General features: G+C 62.7%; 2 protein-coding genes across 7 annotated transcripts; one reads left to right on the forward strand and one right to left on the reverse strand.

Annotated features, from left to right (window-relative positions):
• Positions 1-691: 691 nt before the first annotated feature.
• Positions 692-7,595, forward strand: CERCAM (cerebral endothelial cell adhesion molecule). Of its 3 annotated transcripts, none has more exons than XM_065695482.1 (13): positions 692-941; positions 3,105-3,215; positions 3,339-3,456; positions 3,537-3,671; positions 3,747-3,951; positions 4,029-4,148; positions 4,352-4,428; positions 4,569-4,675; positions 4,784-4,916; positions 5,073-5,200; positions 5,283-5,486; positions 6,477-6,713; positions 7,236-7,595. In XM_065695482.1, the coding sequence occupies exons 1-12, from the start codon at positions 724-726 to the stop codon at positions 6,709-6,711; spliced, it is 1,791 nt and encodes a 596-aa protein (XP_065551554.1). In that variant the 5' UTR covers positions 692-723; the 3' UTR covers positions 6,712-6,713; positions 7,236-7,595. The 3 variants fall into 3 exon arrangements, with proteins under 3 accessions (XP_065551554.1, XP_065551555.1, XP_065551556.1); XM_065695483.1 differs by lacking the exon at positions 692-941 and adding an exon at positions 1,667-1,828; XM_065695484.1 differs by lacking the exon at positions 692-941 and adding an exon at positions 1,770-1,828 and having other exon boundaries at positions 3,031-3,215.
• A 4,970-nt stretch (positions 7,596-12,565) lies between these two features.
• On the reverse strand, positions 12,566-17,114 carry TOR2A (torsin family 2 member A). Of its 4 annotated transcripts, XM_065695919.1 has the most exons (5): positions 16,940-17,114; positions 16,552-16,817; positions 14,621-14,796; positions 14,153-14,280; positions 12,566-13,593 (listed from the first exon to the last, which is right to left on the reverse strand). In XM_065695919.1, the coding sequence occupies exons 1-5, from the start codon at positions 17,079-17,081 to the stop codon at positions 13,349-13,351; spliced, it is 957 nt and encodes a 318-aa protein (XP_065551991.1). In that variant the 5' UTR covers positions 17,082-17,114; the 3' UTR covers positions 12,566-13,348. The 4 variants fall into 4 exon arrangements, with proteins under 4 accessions (XP_065551991.1, XP_065551993.1, XP_065551992.1 ...); XM_065695921.1 differs by lacking the exons at positions 16,552-16,817; positions 16,940-17,114 and adding an exon at positions 16,397-16,409; XM_065695920.1 differs by lacking the exons at positions 16,552-16,817; positions 16,940-17,114 and adding an exon at positions 15,963-15,990.
• Positions 17,115-17,204: the final 90 nt, after the last annotated feature.

Raw genomic sequence — 17,204 nt, forward strand, 5'->3', positions numbered from 1 at the left:
TGCTGCATCCCTGGGGAGGGGACAGTGGGGATGAGCACGCAGGGAGGGGGAATTGCTGGCGGTGGTTTTACTCTTGCTCACAGAGCAGCATCCCAGGGCTGGCCCCAGCCTGGACCAGGGCACATCCAAGCTCGGGTCCCTCCTGTCCCAGTGTGATGCCGGGTATCAAGGGCTCTGCAGGGTTTCATCCCTGTCTGCAGGCTGGGACCTGCTCTGCTTGGCCTCTCTGGGACCCAGGCCTTGAAAATCCAGCACTGAAATCCCTCTGCGCCCTATCCGGGGGCTGAGGACACGGCTGTGAGCCCTAGGAGAGGATCCAGGGATGGACGGACATGGGGACATAGGGATGCAGGGATGTAGGGGCGAAGGGCTGCAGGGATGAACTGGGGCAGGGACGGAGGATGCCGGCGCACGGGGCTCAGACCCGGCCTCCCGAGCCCCGGTCTCCCCGCACCGCGCCGGGAGGTGGCAGCAGCGGCCGTAACGGGGCCGCGCTGCGGGGTGGGGCGATGGGGGGGGGTGTCCCCGCGGGACGGGGCCGGACCGGGGCTCAGCGGCATCCCCCGGGTTAATCCCTCCCCTGCGGAGCGGAGCGGGGCTGCCCCCGGCCGGGGCGTGGGGGGGGTCCGGGCACGGGGTGGGGGTTCGGTACCTGCTCCCTCCCGCAGCTCCTCCGCACCACGGGGAGCGCTCAGCGGCCCTGGCACGGAGCCTTTCCCTGCAATGCTTGCCCGAGGGGCGCTGCAAGCAGCGTCCTTCCCCCCCCCCGCAGGGCTCCCCGTGTCCCCCCACTCTCTCTGTTGCTTCTTTCAGGTGCTGCTGCATCGTCCATCACCCGCCTGTTGCACCCAGCTGGGCTCTTCCCGCAGGTCCCCAGGGAGCGGGCGGATGCGGGGATCCATCGGGAGCATCCGCCCGGCCCGACCCTCGTCCCGCTGCCGGTGGGTGCAGGTCGGGCCATGCATGGCACAGGGGCCTCCCCAGTGCCACCGCATCAGGGGGTGCCCGGCAGCCCCGGGGGGGCTCTTGTTTCGCAGGACGAGGCCACCCCCCGGCCCGTGCCTGCTCCCGGAGCTGTGTTTAGGGACTGGGTGGTTCACCCGCGGTTGTGGCCAAATGTCCCGCAGGCCCCAGGGCTTTGGACACGTTGCAGGCACGCCCGGGGGGGTGCACATGGCCAGACACGGGCGGGCCCGCTGGGGACACGGCTTGGTGGGGTGGGCTTGTGATGGGGATGAGCTGGGAGCCCACCCGGCCACGACTCACCCTGGTCACAAGCCCCTTCCCTTGGTCATGATCCCCCCCCGGCCATGATCCCCCCATAGCTATGAGCACCTCACCCTCCTGCCCCCCCACCCACTGCCCTTGCCATGCTGCGCACAGCAGGACCCGGAGCTGTCAGGGGGCACACGGGGATGCCCGGGAGCACTTGGGCAGTGGGGGGGACACTGGGGGTACCCCCTCCTACTCCCGCCCCCCGCCCATGGGCTCTGCGGGGTCTTTCTACCGGTATCAGCTTTATTTAACGAAACCCAACCCAAACCCGCCCCCGGGGCTCGCGGCGGGGCCGGGCCAAGGGGCGGGGGGGCTGCGCTGAGCGCGGCGGGTCTCAGCCCGCCCCTTCCCCGCCCGCCGCCGCCGCCATGGGGCCGCTCTGCTCCCTGCTGCTGCTGGTGATGGTGCTGGGCACCGGTACCGGGTCCGGGTCCGGGCCGGTCCCGCCGCGGGTGGTGCTCGCCCTCCTGGCCCGCAACGCGCAGCACTCGCTGCCGCACTGCCTGGGAGCGCTGGAGCGCTTGGACTATCCCGCGGGGAGCATCGCCCTGTGGTGAGGGCCCGGGGGGGGGCCGGGGAGGGGGGGAATGGGGGGGGAATAGGGGGAGTCCCGGGGGAGCCGGGGGGTCATGGGTAAACAGGGGTAACGGGGAGCACCCGGGGTGGGGATGAGAGCGGGGGACGGGGGTGCTGGGGAATGGGGGGGGGTGTTTAATGGGGAGCAGTGGCTGGTGGGGACCCGAAGGACGATGTAGGGGAGGGAACTGGGAGCTGGGGAGAGGGGGAGGACTCGGGGTGGTCCTGGAGTAACGGGGGCCGGGGTGGGGGGAACAGAGAACTGGGAGGACAGGGTCCTGGGTGGGAATGGGGACGCCGGGAGCAGCAGGGACCCTGCTGGTGACATCCCCCAGCCCCGAGGAGCGAGGGCCGGCTCTGCCCCGGCTGGGGGACCCAGCAGGGAGCCGGGAGGGGCTGGCGCTGCCGCACGGCGGAGGGGCAGGACCCCACCTTTCCCTTCTGAAGCTGTGGGGCTGGTGGGGTTCTTCCCCAATGGCACCCCCTAAACCCCCTTTTACCGGGCGGGGGGGGGGGGGGGAGTGTGGCTGGAAGCAGCCCCCGTCCCTCCTCCGTGTCCCGGCTCCGCTGCCGCCGTCTGAGCCCGTTGGAAACTTTCTGTTTTGGGGGGGTCCGGGCTGGGGCAGGGGCAGCAGAGCCCCAGGGCACGGGGGCCTTTCGGGGGGGGGGGGGGGCAGGTCCTGCTTTGTCGCCTGGGTCCCAGGGAGTCCCCGTGACACCAGTGCAGGGGGGGCAGCCCTGGGGCTCTTTGACAGGCCTGGACAAGACGGGCACTTGGGGTCCGCCCCACTGCAGTGTGGGGCTCAGCCCTGTTTGTGTTGGGGTCTATGTGAGCATCGCTGTGAGGTCGGGTGGGAGAGCAGGGGATGGCGGCTGCACGTGGCAAAGGAAGGCTTGGGGGGGTGGGGGGGGTGCTGCTTGTTGGGGTCTTTTCTGTGCCTGACGGTGCTGTGGGTACAGGGATGGGGAGGTGACGCTGCTGTGCCCCGATGCTGTTTGTGGTGGGCAGCCACAGGGGCTGCTTTGGGCCGCAGGGATGGGGGGGCGAGAGCTCCAGCACCAGGCAGAAATGACCCGTTCCTGCTCCCGTTCCTCCTCCCGCCAGCGCAGCCTCTGCCCTCCAAATTACACGTTACGTTCCCAAGCGATTCCGTCACCGGCTCGGCCTCTTCTCCCCAGGGCAGCTCCGAGTGCCGGAGGGGGCCGTGCTTGTCCCTTGGGGGGGTCCCCAGTTCCTGACGTCCTGTCCGCAGGTGCGCGACAGACCACAACGCGGACAACACGACAGCGATGCTGCAGGAGTGGCTGGGTGCCGTGGGCAGCGAATACCACTCGGTGGCATGGAAGGCTCAGGAGGAGCCCAGGTGGGGCTGGGGGAGAGCTGACCCCATTCCCCACCATGGGGTGCAGGCACAAGGCGGAGCTGGGGCATGCACTGGGTCTGTGTTCCCGGTGAATGGGGTCAATCTCTGCCTCCCCCCACCCAGCTCCTACCCCGACGAGCTCGGACCCAAGCACTGGAGCGATCAGCGCTATGAAAACCTGATGAGGCTGAAGCAGGAGGCTCTCACCTACGCCCGGGAGCAGCGAGCAGACTACATCCTGGTAAGGGCCATGGGGCACCATGGGGTGGGGGGGCCGATGTGGGCATCCCCACACCTCCAAGACCTGCGCTGTTCCCCCAGTTTGTGGACACCGACAGCATCCTGACCAACAACCAGACCCTCCGGTTTCTCATGGCACAGAACAAGTCGGTGGTGGCCCCAATGCTGGACTCGCAGACCTTCTACTCCAACTTCTGGTGCGGCATCACACCCCAGGTACAGCCCTAGAGAGCCACGGGGAAGGGGACCCCCGATGGTGGGAGTGCCCCCCCATCACACCGTGTGCCGCAGGGTTACTACCGCCGCACGGCTGACTACTTCCCCACCAAGAACCGGCAGCGGCTGGGCTGCTTCCAAGTCCCCATGGTCTACGGCACCTTCCTGATCGACCTGCGGAAGGAGCAGACGTCGCGGTTGGCTTTCTACCCGCCCCATCCCAACTACACCTGGGCCTTCGACGACATCATCGTCTTCGCATACTCCTGCCAGGAGGCCGGTGGGGATTGGGGGGTGCTGGGGCAGGGCAGGGGGTGCCGGGGGGGGGCTGTGGTGCTCACCCATCACATGTGGCAGGTGCCGATGTCCATGTGTGCAACCAGCAGCGCTTCGGCTACATCAATGTCCCCGTGAAGGCTCATCAGACACAGGAGGATGAACGCGCCAATTTCGTGCATCTCACACTGGAGGCCATGGGTGAGCATCCGTGAGTGAGCATCCATGGGTGAGCATGCATGGGTGAGCATCTGTGGGTAAGCATCCATGGGTGAGCATCCTTGGGTGAGCATCCGTGGGCGGTGGGGTCCTGGGGGTGTCCCCATCCCCAGGCTGTGACAAGGACCTGGTTCCTGGTCAGGGGTGCCTGGGCTGGACCGAAGGGGTGTCCCCTCTCTCCGCAGTGGATGGCCCCCCCATGCAGCGCTCCAGGCACATCTCCCTCCTCCCCAAGCCACTCACAAAAATGGGCTTTGATGAAGTAAGTGCCCAAAGGACCCCACCATGTCCCCACATCTGTCCCTCTCGGGCAAAGCCCACTGCAGGCTTCAGCCAAACCCCTTGTTCCCCCCTCCTCGGTGACAACGTGGCCCCTTGTTGGTGTCTCCTCTTCCTCCCCAGATCTTCCTCATCAACTTAGTGCGGCGGCCGGACCGGCGCCGGCGGATGCTGGCGTCCCTGCGGGAGCTGGAGATCGCCCCACGCGTGGTGGACGCTGTGGATGGGAGGTGACCACGAGGGGACACGTCCCTGCTCTGCCACCTCCGGCCATCACCGTGGGGCGACTTGGAGTGGGGGGGAATCACACCTCTGCTGACGCAGCCCTCGCCTTGCAGTGCCCTCAACAGCAGCGACATCAAGGTGCTGGGGGTGGACTTGCTCCCTGGCTACTACGACCCCTTCTCCGGGCGCACGCTCACCAAGGGTGAGGTCGGCTGCTTCCTCAGCCACTACAACATCTGGAAGGAGGTACGGGGACACGGGGGGGGGGCCCTAAGAGCCACCAGCGTGGGGCAGGGACCCCGTGAGCATCACCAGGTCCCTGCGGGACCGAGGGGGACGTGGGGTGATTGGACCCAGCGTGGTGCTGGGGGGGGGGGTTGCCCCTCTGCGCCCTCCCCACAGATCGCGTCCCGGGGGCTGGAGCGCTCGGTGGTGTTCGAGGACGACGTCCGCTTCGAGGCCGCCTTCCCGGCACGGCTGCGGCGCCTCATGGAGGAGCTGGATGGGGCGCAGCGGGACTGGGACCTCATGTGGGTGATGGGGACACGGGGGGGAGGCAGGATGGGGGTCCCCAGGGCTGGGTCTCATGGCTCAATGCCCCCCCCCCTGCAGCTACCTGGGGAGGAAGCAGGTGAACGCAGAGGATGAGGAGCCCGTGCAGGGCGTGCGGAACCTGGTGGTGGCTGGGTACTCGTACTGGACACTGGCCTACGCCATCTCCCGCCGTGGGGCGCAGAAGCTGCTGGATGCTGAGCCCCTGTCCAAGATGCTGCCGGTGGATGAGTTCCTGCCCATCATGTACGACAGGCACCCCAAGTAAGGAGCGCAGGGTGCGATGGAGAGAGCCATGGGGCGCTGATGGAGAGCCATGGGGCTCTGATGGAGAGCTATGGGGCACTGATGGAGAGCCATGGGGCTCTGATGGAGAGCTATGGGGCACTGATGGAGAGCCATGGGGCACTTATGGAGAGCCATGGGGCACTGATGGAGAGAGCCATGGGGCTCTGATGGAGAGAGCCCTGGGGCGCTGATGGAGAGCCCTGGGGCGCTGATGGAGAGCCATGGAGCGCTGGCCATGTGTTTCTTCTCAGCCATCACCCGTCCCCCCCCCCGCTCCAGTGTTACTCATGCTGGAGGAAAACATCTGCAGCATGAGCTCATTCCCCCCCGGCCGCCACTGGAAAATGGCCCCCAGCCAGCGCGGGGATGGGATGGGGCTGGGGCTCGGGTTTGGTGCTGCACAGGGGGCTCGGACCATGGCGAGGGGGGACCAGCCCCTTGCACCCTGGTACTGGAGGGGTTTGTGGTTCCCTGGCCCTGGTTGTGGGTTTCAGCCCCATCTTGGGGCACCTCCTGTGTCCGGGGGGTTTGGGGGTGGCTGAGCCCTGGCGGACGGTGTCCTGGGGCAGAGAGGGGTGGGAATACAGAGCAGGACGGCAGAACAGAGGGATCGGGAGTGTACGGGGAGGCAGGAGGTGCGGGAGGGGCGGATCAGAGCTGTGGATGTGAGCCAGGAGCAGCTGAGTGCCCCATGCTTGCCCGTGGGATGCTGAGCCAGAGAACCCCTTCGTGCCCCATGCACTGGGGCTGCTCCCATCCCCTCCGCGGGCCCTCCCCAGCCGGGCTCTGCAGGCAGCAGTGGCACAGGCAGCTCCCAGACCCCATCCCCTGGTCCCCATCTCCCTCCCCATCACCAGCCCCACAGCGGTGCTTTCCCTGTGTGCTCGGTGGGCTTTTCCCCAGCCCTTTTCCTCCCCTGGCCATGCTCTTTGAGCCAATTCCTGCTCTCGGCCCCGCTTTCCCCAGCGAGGATTACAAGCGGCACTTCTCCCCCCGGGACCTGCTGGTGTTTTCGGCTCATCCCCTCTTGGTTTATCCCACCCACTACGCTGGGGAAAGCAACTGGCTGAGCGACACCGAGACCTCCACCATCTGGGATGATGATGCCAAGAAGACCGAATGGGCTGGTTCGCACAAGACCCTGAGGGACCCGCGGGGTGGTACCAGTTACCTCCGCTCCACCGCCCACGATGAGCTCTGATGGTGAGGAAGGTGCTGGGATGGGGATGGAGTGGTTGGGAAGCGTTTCCCTGCACTCAGATGTGTCCCAGATGTTTAGTTTCAGCATGTGGCAGCAGCTCTGCCCATCACAAAGCATTGGGAAACAGAGGAGACCTTTTCCAGGCAGGGAAGGGATGGGGATGCTGGGCTGGGGGGGACCAGGTCCTGCTGCTCCCCCTCAAATGATGCAGGGACAGCCTCCTGCAGGTCACCCTCATACGGAGGGAGCTGGGGGCATCTGCAGGGGAAGCTTCCCCCCATCACCGCCTGTTCCCCCCCCCCAAAGCGGGTCTCGCCGGGGCTGTGCCTGTGCGAGCGCTCAGCACCGCCACGGTTAACCCGGGTCAGACATTCCCTGCCTGAGGCTGCTTGTGCTGGCAGCAGCGCCTGCCCTGGGAGCAGCCAGACCGGGGGAGGCTGGAAACGGCCCCCCCGCTGCCTGTGCTGCAGGCGAGAGCGCCTGGGGCTGCCCTGACCGCTCCTGTCCGTGTCCTCACCTCACAGGGATGGATCCTGATCCAGCCGGGAGCACCGGCGGCCTCATCCTCCCCGCTCCTGCCCGGGAGCTGCTGCTGGACCCATCCTCGGGGCTCTGCACATCCGGAGGTGCGGAATCCACCCGAGGCAGGATCTGCTCCACGGAGAGCCCCTTCCCAATGGAGCGCTGTGCTCCAGCCCCGCTGAGGACACGACTCCGGATGATGCCAACGCTGCTGGCTCCCAGCTTGGACAGCGGGGAGTGGTTTGGGGCTGGGGGCTGGCTCCCATGGGGGCACGCGTGGCCTCCTGCTGCTGAGCGGGCTCGTCCCCAGCCTGTGCCATGCCTGGGCTGAAGCCCGGGGAGGATTAAAGCAGGCTGTGTGAGCTCTGCCCCATTAATGTCCAATGGGGTCACCTTGGTGTTCCCCTGGCTGGGATTGCTTTGGGAATGAAACCTGTACTGGGGAGAGGGAGGGAGAAGGAGGCTGGAGCTCTCCCTGGGGATGACGGTGGCAGCTCCGCAGCGCTGGGCTCTCCCAAGGTAACGCCGATCAAAACGATCTCCATCACTGGCGCTCGGCTCGGCCTTGGGACTGGAACGCTGACATCAGGCTGAGCGCACCGGCGGGTGCAGCCGAGCCCTGCTGCGCTCCGGCGCCTGTCACCTTCGTGGCCAGCTCTGCAGGAGGACGTTGGCTTTCCAAGGCTTGTTTGGTGCTAAACAGCTCCGCAGCAGGGAGACGTGGGGCTGGGAACAGGGGCTTCCGGGCTGGAGGAGCAGCTTCCTTAAGGACACTGCAGCAAGGCATGGGCTGGGGGAGCCCGGGAGGTGTGAGCTCCCCACCCGGCTCCTGGAGATGCCGGGGTTCTCCCCTCTTCTCCCCACAGCTTGATAGGAAGGCGATGGAGCAGAAGGGGGAAGCCTCCGTAGCCAAGACCCAAAGCGGGATGTCCGAGACCACCACACGTGATGCATGGAACATCATCAGGGGCAGGGGAAACAGCTGCAGCAGGGACCTCCTGAAGGAAAACCAGCTCCAGATGACATGGGACCTGGAGACCTGCATGGATCTAACTGGGACCTGGAGACCTGCATGGATCTAATGGAAAACGGGGAGGAGATGGCCGTGTGCATGGCCTGCAAACCACAGGGACCCAGCCAGCGCAGGCACAGGGCGTCAGTGCCCTGCTTGCTCCCTGGTCACAGGTAGCCTCAAAGCTACCGGAGGAGCTGGGTGCAGTAAGGAACCACAGCTGCCTGCGGTGTGTGTGGCCCCGAAAGGGTTCCAGTGTCCATTGGGATGCAGGTGAGGAGCTGTGCAGCCCCAGGAGGGGCAGGATGTGCAGGCAGAGCCCAGGGCTCTGGGACACCATGGTGCTAATGGGCTGCTCCTTCCACATGAGACCTGTAACAGGTCGATGAGGAGGAGCGGGAGCTCCAGTTGGAAGCTCCAGGGGTTTGGTTTAAAACCATCTAACTCAAACGCTGTGACCGCAGCCCTGAGACCTGCTGCAGCAATGATGAAATCCCAAGCAACTCGTGTTTGCTATGGTTTCCCAACAAAGCCCAAACGGTTTGGACCGTGTGGAAGTCGCTCCCATCGCTTTCCACTGGAAGGTTCCCTCCAGCCTGTGCTGGTGGAACAGGGCTGGGACCATGGAATGGAGCCGCAGAGCCAGGGACGGCCCCAGTTGTGCAGGCAGCACAGAGAGAGGCAGGAGCAGGGATGAGGGGTTCGAGGTCTGTGGGACCAGCACTGCTTCACCCACAGCGCCCCGGCCATGGGGTCCCCGGGGCTCACATCAGCCCCTGTCCCCCCGGCGCTGTGCCCCGCAGGATGTGCTCCAGCAGCCAGGTCACTGCCTTGGCCAGGCCCTGCTCCAGCCTCTCCTGCTCCATGGCACTGAATGGGCCTGGGCACCGGCACCGCATCCTCCGGCCGCCAGATGCTGACCTGAAGCCGGGTCATCTCCCGGGGAGGAGGAGGGAGATGGAGGGGCTCGGAGAGGCAAGGGGGCAGTGCCGGGAATGGGGCTGGCAGGGGGGGAGCAGCTCCTCGTGTTTTCCAGGTGGATTTGAGTGTTTGCTCCAAGAAACATGATGTTGGAAGAGGTTTTGCTGGGCTGGGCCAAGCTCCCAGGCTCCTGCCAGGCCTGGCAGAGCCGCTCCAGCTGATTGTTTCCATGTCCTTCACCGCAGCCAAGCTGACATCAGCCCTTGGGGAAGCAGAGGGAAGGAGGGGAGAGGGAAAAGGGGGAGAGGAGAGGGAGCAGGGGCTTATCTGGGGGGAGAGGAACAGGGGCACAAGGAGCCACGCACTGAGGTGGGGGCAGGAGTGATCTCTTTCCACCCAGGGCTGCTCGCACTGAGTGCAAAGCGCTGATGCAGGATTGGACCCCGTTGTGTGCCGTTGGGAGAGAAGGAGAAAACCCAATGTTAAAGAGACCCCCCCCCAGCAGGATCCTGGGGTCTCTCATTGCGTGGGGAAGGAGGGAAGGGTCCCAGCTGGGGGCTGCGGTGCCCGTGTGTGCTCTGCAGGATGGAGGGATGGGGACAGCCGGGATAGAGGGATGGAGACAGCCAGGATGGAGGGATGGGGACAGCCAGGATAGAGGGATGGGGACAGAAGGGATAGAGGGGTAGGGACAGGCGGGATGGAGGGATGGGGACAGTTGTGATGAAGGGATAGGGACAGCCGGGATAGAGGGATAGGAACAGGCGGGATGGAGGGATGGGGACAGCAGGGATGGAGGGATAGGAACAGGTGGGATGGAGGGATGGGACTGGGAATGGCTCTGGTGCCTGCAAGGGTACGGCAGGGCCAAAACCCAGAGGTCAAGGGGTTAAAGGTCAGAAGGTAATGGGTCAGAGGTCAAAAATGAGTGTCAACAGGTCACAAGGTCAAAGGTGACAAAGATCAAAAGGTCACGGGGTGCAAAGTTCAAGGTGATGGGATTCAATGGCTGTGAGGTCAAGGACTAAAAGGTCACTGGGGTCAGAGGTCAAAAGGGTCACAGGTACAAGGCAGAAAGATCACAGAAGCAAAAGGTCACAGATCAAAGGTCCCTGGGTCAAAAGGTCAAACTGTCACAGGGTCAAAGATCAAAGGGCACAGGGTCAGAGGTCAAGGGCTATGAGTTCGAACACTTTGGGTCAGAGATGTCATGGGGTCAGAGGCCAAAGGTCAATGGCCATGGGGCCCTTACACCTGATCCTATCCTAATGGCTCCTAATCCTGCTCCCAAGGCCAAGCTCACGCACCCGGAGCTGTGGGCACCCCCCACCCCGCGCTGCCCCCACCTTGCCCAGGGCCTGGTCCAGGTCATCATGAACCAGGTCAACGTCTTGGGGCAGGAGGCTGCAGCTCTCAGCCATGGAAACGGCACCCAGCGATGGGGGGGGACACGCACCAGGACACCCTGCACGCATGGCGCGGGCACCGCGGGGCTGCCCCTGCAGCTCCGGGTGATGGAGCCACTCACCCACCATGCCCACGCTGTGCCGCGTCCCGGGCATCATTGCACCGGCACCCGCACCCTGCCCCTCAAGGCCCCCGTAGCCCTCAGCTTCCGTTGCCTCAGCCCCGAGCTCCCATCGGCCGGCTGGGTCCCCCCTCCTGATACCCTGGTGCTCCCCTTACACTGCTGCCCTGATCCCGATCCCATGATCCCACTCTCCCCATCCCAATCCCCTCATACAGATCTCTTTATGCCGATCTCCTAATCCTGCTCTCCTCACCCCGATCCCTTTATCCCAATCCCCTCATCCCGCTCTCCCCATCCAGATCCCCTCATCCAGATCTCTTTATGCCGATCCCCTGATCCCTCTCTCCTCACCCCAATCCCTTTATCCCAATCCCCTGATCCTGCTCTCCCCATCCAGATCTCTTTGTGCCGATCTCCTAATCCCGCTCTCTTCATCCGGATCCCTTTATCCCGATCCCCTGATCCCTCTCTCCCCATCCCGATCCCTTCACCCCGATGCTCCCCCCGATCCCACCATGACGCTCGCTCCCTCGGCATCCCCTCTCCTGCATCCTCCCCCTTGACGTCACTTCAGCGCGCAACCAATCGCCGGCGTCTCCTCCCCGCCATCTTGCTTACGGGCAGCGCCGCCATCCTGGCTGCGGGCAGCGGGGCGGCCCCGGGCCGGGCCGAGCTCCGCCCGCCCTCGGTTAAAGCCGCGGCTCGGCCCCGGGGCTCGGGGCGGGGGCACTGGGGGTGCTCGGCCGGGCCGGGCTGGACGGAGCCGGCCGCCCCCGGCGGTACCGGCCGAGCGCCGGGGGAAGGCGCAGGGGGGCCCGGGGGCAGCGCGGTCCCTGCCCGCGGTTGTACCCCTGGGTACCCTCCAGCCCCGGGTAGCGCTGGCGCCGCTCGGCCGCAGGGCTCGCTGCTCCCCGGCGTGTCCCTGGGCTGCGCTCACGGCTCCTTCCCTCCCTGCAGCCGGGCTTCTGCTCCTGGGGCCGGTGGGAGGAAGCCGGCACCTTGCTGCTTGAGAGCCTGGGTCCGCAGAGGGTAAAGGGTCCCCAGGACAGGGATGCTGCCGTGCCCGTGGCTTTTAGCACCCGGAGGTGTGCTCTGCAGGGGGTGCGAAGCGCTGCTGGGACTCAACAGCCTCGGTGTCCCTCCTGCACCACCGCCGGCTCCTCTGCAGAGGGCATCTGGCCCAGCTGCTGCTGCCTCACCTCCTCCCTGGGCACAGGCCGCGCTCTTGGTTTCCCGTTACCAAACTGGAGAGCATCCGTCCCGTGCCGCTAAATCCCCAAAGTGCCGTTGCATCCAGCAGCTGTCCGCATGCAGCTGAAACCTTCCAAGTGAGGGATGCAGGTAAAGGAATGCTTATTCCATAAAAGACTCTATTTTAAAAATAGAAGCTGGTAACAGCTCTGGAAGAGGCAGAATTCTGGGGTATCTAAAGCACCAGCTCCCGGGCAGTGTTTGGGTGGTGTCTAAAATCACCGTCCCTGGAGCTGGAATGATCCCAGCTGCTGGCAGCTCACTGCAGTGCAGGGCCTGAGCAGAGCATTGGGAACTCTGGCAAGTGTCCCTGTCCCCATCCTCCCTTGGGTGGTTGGTTCTTAGTGAATGATTCTGGCTCCTCTGACCTCTTCTCCCGTAACTGACTGCACAGAGCAGATTAAAACCCGGGGAAAGGCCAGTGGTGCTGTGCATCCCATGCTCTGCAGCATGGAGCACTGATCATCCGCTCTACTTTGTCCCCAGGTCCCCTGTTGGAAGCGGACACTGACCCAGCCAAAGCCTGCAAGATCTGACCAGCAGAAGGGTGTGCAAGAGGCTCAGCAGCTCCCAGCACCAGCTCTCAGCCTGCTCTACAAATCATCGCTGAATAGAAGTGATTTTCAAAGCCTTTACTGGCACCACGAGCTTCCCTGGAGGTAGGACTGAAGTTTCCATAGCTGGTAAAGCAAGTGAGAAGTCTTTGTTGTTGTCCTGCTTTGCTGCAGGGAAAACCGTTGCACCTTAGGGGAAAGATGGACAAGGGGGTGTTGCCATCTCCCACATCCACCCTCACGCTTGCTGATGGTGAAGCTGGTCCCTACCAGCACCATTCACAGTGAAAGGAAGCTGGAAAGAAGCTGGCTCTAAAGCTCCCTTGACAAGCAACCGTTCCTGCAATGCTGAAGGTGTTCACAGGCAGTGCTGCAGGAGTCAGCCCTGTCACGTTGTACCAGGGAGCTGAGGCACAGCCACCCTTAAGAGGGTTTTAAAGCCTGTTAAAATGCTGTAGGAAAGAGATACTCTTCCATGGGCTCAGAATCTTGCTGTGCTGGGCATCGATAGCTGCCAGGAGAGGGGAGAGCTGCAAGTGGGTGCTGCTGGCAGGGGGATAAACCTCCCTGACACTGCAGACCCTCTTAGCATCATCCCCTTGTTGTCACAGGTGTCTTGGGTGATGGATCCACCCTCACCTGGGCAAGGGGACACCAGTAAAGTGCTTTAAATCACATCACATCACTTGGTCCCACGGCTGCATCCTGGGGGCTGGAGGGATGAGTTCGGGAGGAGAATGCCAGGAGGGAACACGGAGCTCCCATTGCTCATCCCGCCAGCCCCGGGCTCTGCTGCCTTGCAGCTCCGCAGCCATTCCCTATGGATCTGAGCAAGATCACCAATGCCTACAAGAAAAAGCTGATCCGAGAGGCCACTGTTTTGCAGCCTGTTGATGAGAATATTTTCTCCTCTTCTGGGAAGTAGGGAATGCTGTCAGCCACCTCCTGCACAACACCCGGGCGCACTTCGAGGCCTTGCTGCACCAGTTCACTGACCACGCACTGCTTCACGTGGTGGTGCTTCAGTGGGAGGAAGGGCACAACAAAATCAATGAGACTTTCATTGATGATCCCAGATTTCCAGAATCCACCTGCAAAAGCAAAGGAAGAAACAGGTTTTACCTTCAGAGTCTCTGCAATTCCTGGGGCTCAAAGAGCTGCTTTGAGTGAAGCCAAAATACTCTGCTGAAGGCAGATCTGCTTTAGGTTTGTACAAGGGGAGAGTTGAACCCATCAGTTGTCCCCCCCCTTCATCCCCCAATGCACTTGTTCTCCAGGAACTGGGAATTTAGCTTGGCTAGTCTGAATTTAAGCTCTTCTCCCTGGGACAAGGGCAAAGCAAGGAGAACCAGGGCAGTGGGGATCAGTACATCTTGGTTCACTTGGTTCAGTGAGTGTGCTGTGCTGTTTGCCATCCCACAGCCACCTTGTCTCCAAAGAACTCTGCTACACATGGCAACAGGTCTGCTGGCTTCAAAGACTGGGATATTCCTTCCCTTTGCCAGGAAACCTCCAGGGAATCACAATTCCCTTCCCTCAAACCCCCCTCGTCCCTTTTTGGCTGCCTGGGAGGTGGCAGATGGTGTCGGTGGCTGCCTGGAATGGGCCGGGCTCTGATCCCGCAGGAAGGGCTCTGTGCCATGGACTCACTGTGAGGGTTGTCAAACACAGCTCTGGAGATGGCCGGCTCCAGGTCCTGCAGGCTGATCTCCTCCCGGTCCTTGCGGGCTCGCCACAGATCCAGTGTCATTGCATTGATCTGCTCCCCTCCTGCGTTGCTGCATGAGAAGGAGATGCTTGTTCAGTGTCTATCCAGGGAAAAAGGTGCTGCAGGAGAGGTGGCACCTCACACTCCCCAGCCTGCACGAGGGCAAGCCAGGATCTCCCGCTGCCTGGCCTAAAAAGACTCCTGTAAAGGCAGCCAAGTAACAGGGACAGAAGAGCGTTTCCAGGCTCTCCAGGTCTGTATTCACAATGAAACTCTGTCTCTTGGTATGTTTAGAGGCTCGGAGAGGGCAAAGCAGAACAAGTGTGTGCTCTGAAGGAGGTGTGATCTCTGCCCAAAGGAGAAACACTGTGCTGGGCGGCCCCGTGATGCCACAGGGGAGCTTCTCTTACCTTATGAAGATGAAGATGGCTTTGCGGTAGTTGGTCCCATACACAACCCATGAGGGTCCCAGGAAGGGCAGGATCACATCGATTAAGCCTGGGTGCATCTTGTCCATCTCGTCAAAGAGGAAGGCTGAGCGTCCACAGCGCGTCAGGTTCCCTTGGATCCAGTGCTTCAGGCTTTCCTGGGAAAGATACCACCAAGCCATAAGGCAAGGAGATGCCAAAGGAAGGTCATGCTACCCCAGAGCCAAGGCCTGAGCTCCAGCAGACCTGAAGGTGCCGAAAACAGTGTGTCCCTGCACAGCACCACCTCCCCAGAGCAGGAACAGCCAGCACAATGCCTCCTGTATTGTGGGTTTCACACAGTGGCTGTTTGGGCTTTATGAGCCCATTGTAGATGTTTTATTATGGATTTAAAGAAGGAGGCAGCAAACTAAAGCTGGGGATTTACTCCTACAGCTCCCTATGCTCTGCTCTTTCACTGAGCATCAGCACAGCTTCCAGCTGCTGAGTGCTTTTAGCTGGCTCCTATCCTGGTGGAACACCATGACCCAGGAGGGTTCTGGCTCTTTAAAATGCTGAGGTTACTTCAATGTCGATGCCAGCCCACACAAACCCACTCATGTCATCTGTGGGCACACATTTACCCTTAACAGGAGCACTGCACCCAGTCTGGGGTTTGCCTTCTTAAAAGCGTATCTTCAAGGACACAATACAGCAAGGAACTCCAAATGACCAAGTGCTCTGCTGAGGGTTTGCCAGGTAACCTTCAGACTTTGATTTCCCCTTCTCAGCCTTAAGAGACGGAGTGGCACGGTCAAGAGCCTAGAGGTGCTGTTCAGGAGCTGCTTGCTGTGCGAGGAGGGGATTACAAGCCTCAGTGATACGCAGGCTTTGACAGTCATCAAGCTGTTGGGAAAGCAGTGGGGGAATTTTAGTGCCTTTCATCTAAGCAAAGCACTTCTGTCTGTGTGTTCAAAGGGCTGTGTAAATATTTAAGGAATGAGAACGTGATCAGGGCCAGGACTGCTGTGGGGAAGATGAAAGTGATAACTCGGTGCTGGAGTGGATCACAGTTACTAGAGGACCCTTCAGCCAGTGTGTGGAGCCATTCACTTGGGGTTCGAGAGGGTAAAACAAAGAGCTTTTATTGCTGCTGTACTCCAGGAAACAGCCCAAGTGTGGATGCACCAAGGAGCAAGACATAACCAAAGAAAACCCAACCAAGCAGTGCGGTGCTGGAGGCACCCTTTACCTTGTCCTGCTCTGTGTGTGGCATCCCTTACCTTGTCCTGCTCTATGTGCAGCACCCCTTACCTTGTCCTGCTCTGTGTGCGGCATCCCTTACCTTGTACTGCTCTGTGTGCGGCATCCCTTACCTTGTACTGCTCTGTGTGCAGCATCCCTTACCCTGTCCTGATCTATGTGCAGCATCCCTCACCTTGTACCGCTCTATGTACGGCATCCCTTACCTTGTACTGCCCTGTGTGTGGCATCCCTTACCTTGTACTGCTCTGTGTGTGGCATCCCTTACCCTGTCCTGCTCTATGTGCAGCATCCCTTACCCTGTCCTGCTCTGTGTGCAGCATCCCTTACCTTGTCCTGCTCTGTGTGTGGCATCCCTTACCTTGTCCTGCTCTGTGTGCAGCACCCCTTACCTTGTCCTGCTCTGTGTGTGGCATCCCTTACCTTGTCCTGCTCTGTGTGCAGCACCCCTTACCTTGTCCTGCTCTGTGTGCAGCATCCCTTACCCTGTCCTGCTCTATGTGCAGCATCCCTTACCTTGTACTGCTCTATGTGCAGCATCCCTCACCTTGTACCGCTCTATGTACGGCATCCCTTACCCTGTCCTGCTCTGTGTGCAGCATCCCTTACCCTGTCCTGCTCTGTGTGCAGCATCCCTCACCTTGTACCGCTCTGTGTACGGCATCCCTTACCTTGTACTGCTCTATGTGCTCGGCATGGGGGAAGTGCACGATCGGAGAGAACTGGTGCACGTAGGGGCTGCGGAGCCCTCCCTGGAACAGGTAGCGGATGAGCATGGAGCTCACGTAGGTTTTGCCGGTGCCGGTGGAGCCATGGAAGGACATCACCAGCGGCTTCGCCGGGCTCTGCTCCGCCAGGAACTGCCTCACCGCCCTCATCACCTGCTGCCTCGCCAGCGGCTGCCCCACCACGCTCCCGGCCAGCTCGCACTCCAGACCTGCGCGAAGGCAAAGCAAGGCTCGGGCCGAGCTCGCACTGCCGGCGAGCGCCGCTTGCTCCCTGTCAGCCAGCCCGGCCCCGCCGCCCCGCGCCCCACCCGTGCCCCGCCGCCCCGCTGACCGCGCAGGTCGGGCCCGAAGCCGCACTCGCAGTCGCCCGAGAAGCCGCAGCGCAGCGCCCGCAGGTCCCAGGCGGCGGCGGCGGGGCGGGCGGCGGCCGCCAGCACCAGCACGACCAGGGCCGGCACCGAGCGCACCGCCATGGCGGCCGCCAGCCCGCTGCGGCCCCGCCCCGACTACAGCTCCCGGCGTGCACCGCGAGGGGGGGGCGTGGTCAGACGCAAGGGGCGTGGCCTGTGAGACGGGGGCGTGGCCTTGCCCGCATT

The sequence above is a fragment of the Lathamus discolor genome, chromosome 15, assembly GCF_037157495.1.
Source record: "Lathamus discolor isolate bLatDis1 chromosome 15, bLatDis1.hap1, whole genome shotgun sequence".
Classification (NCBI taxonomy): domain Eukaryota; kingdom Metazoa; phylum Chordata; class Aves; order Psittaciformes; family Psittacidae; genus Lathamus; species Lathamus discolor.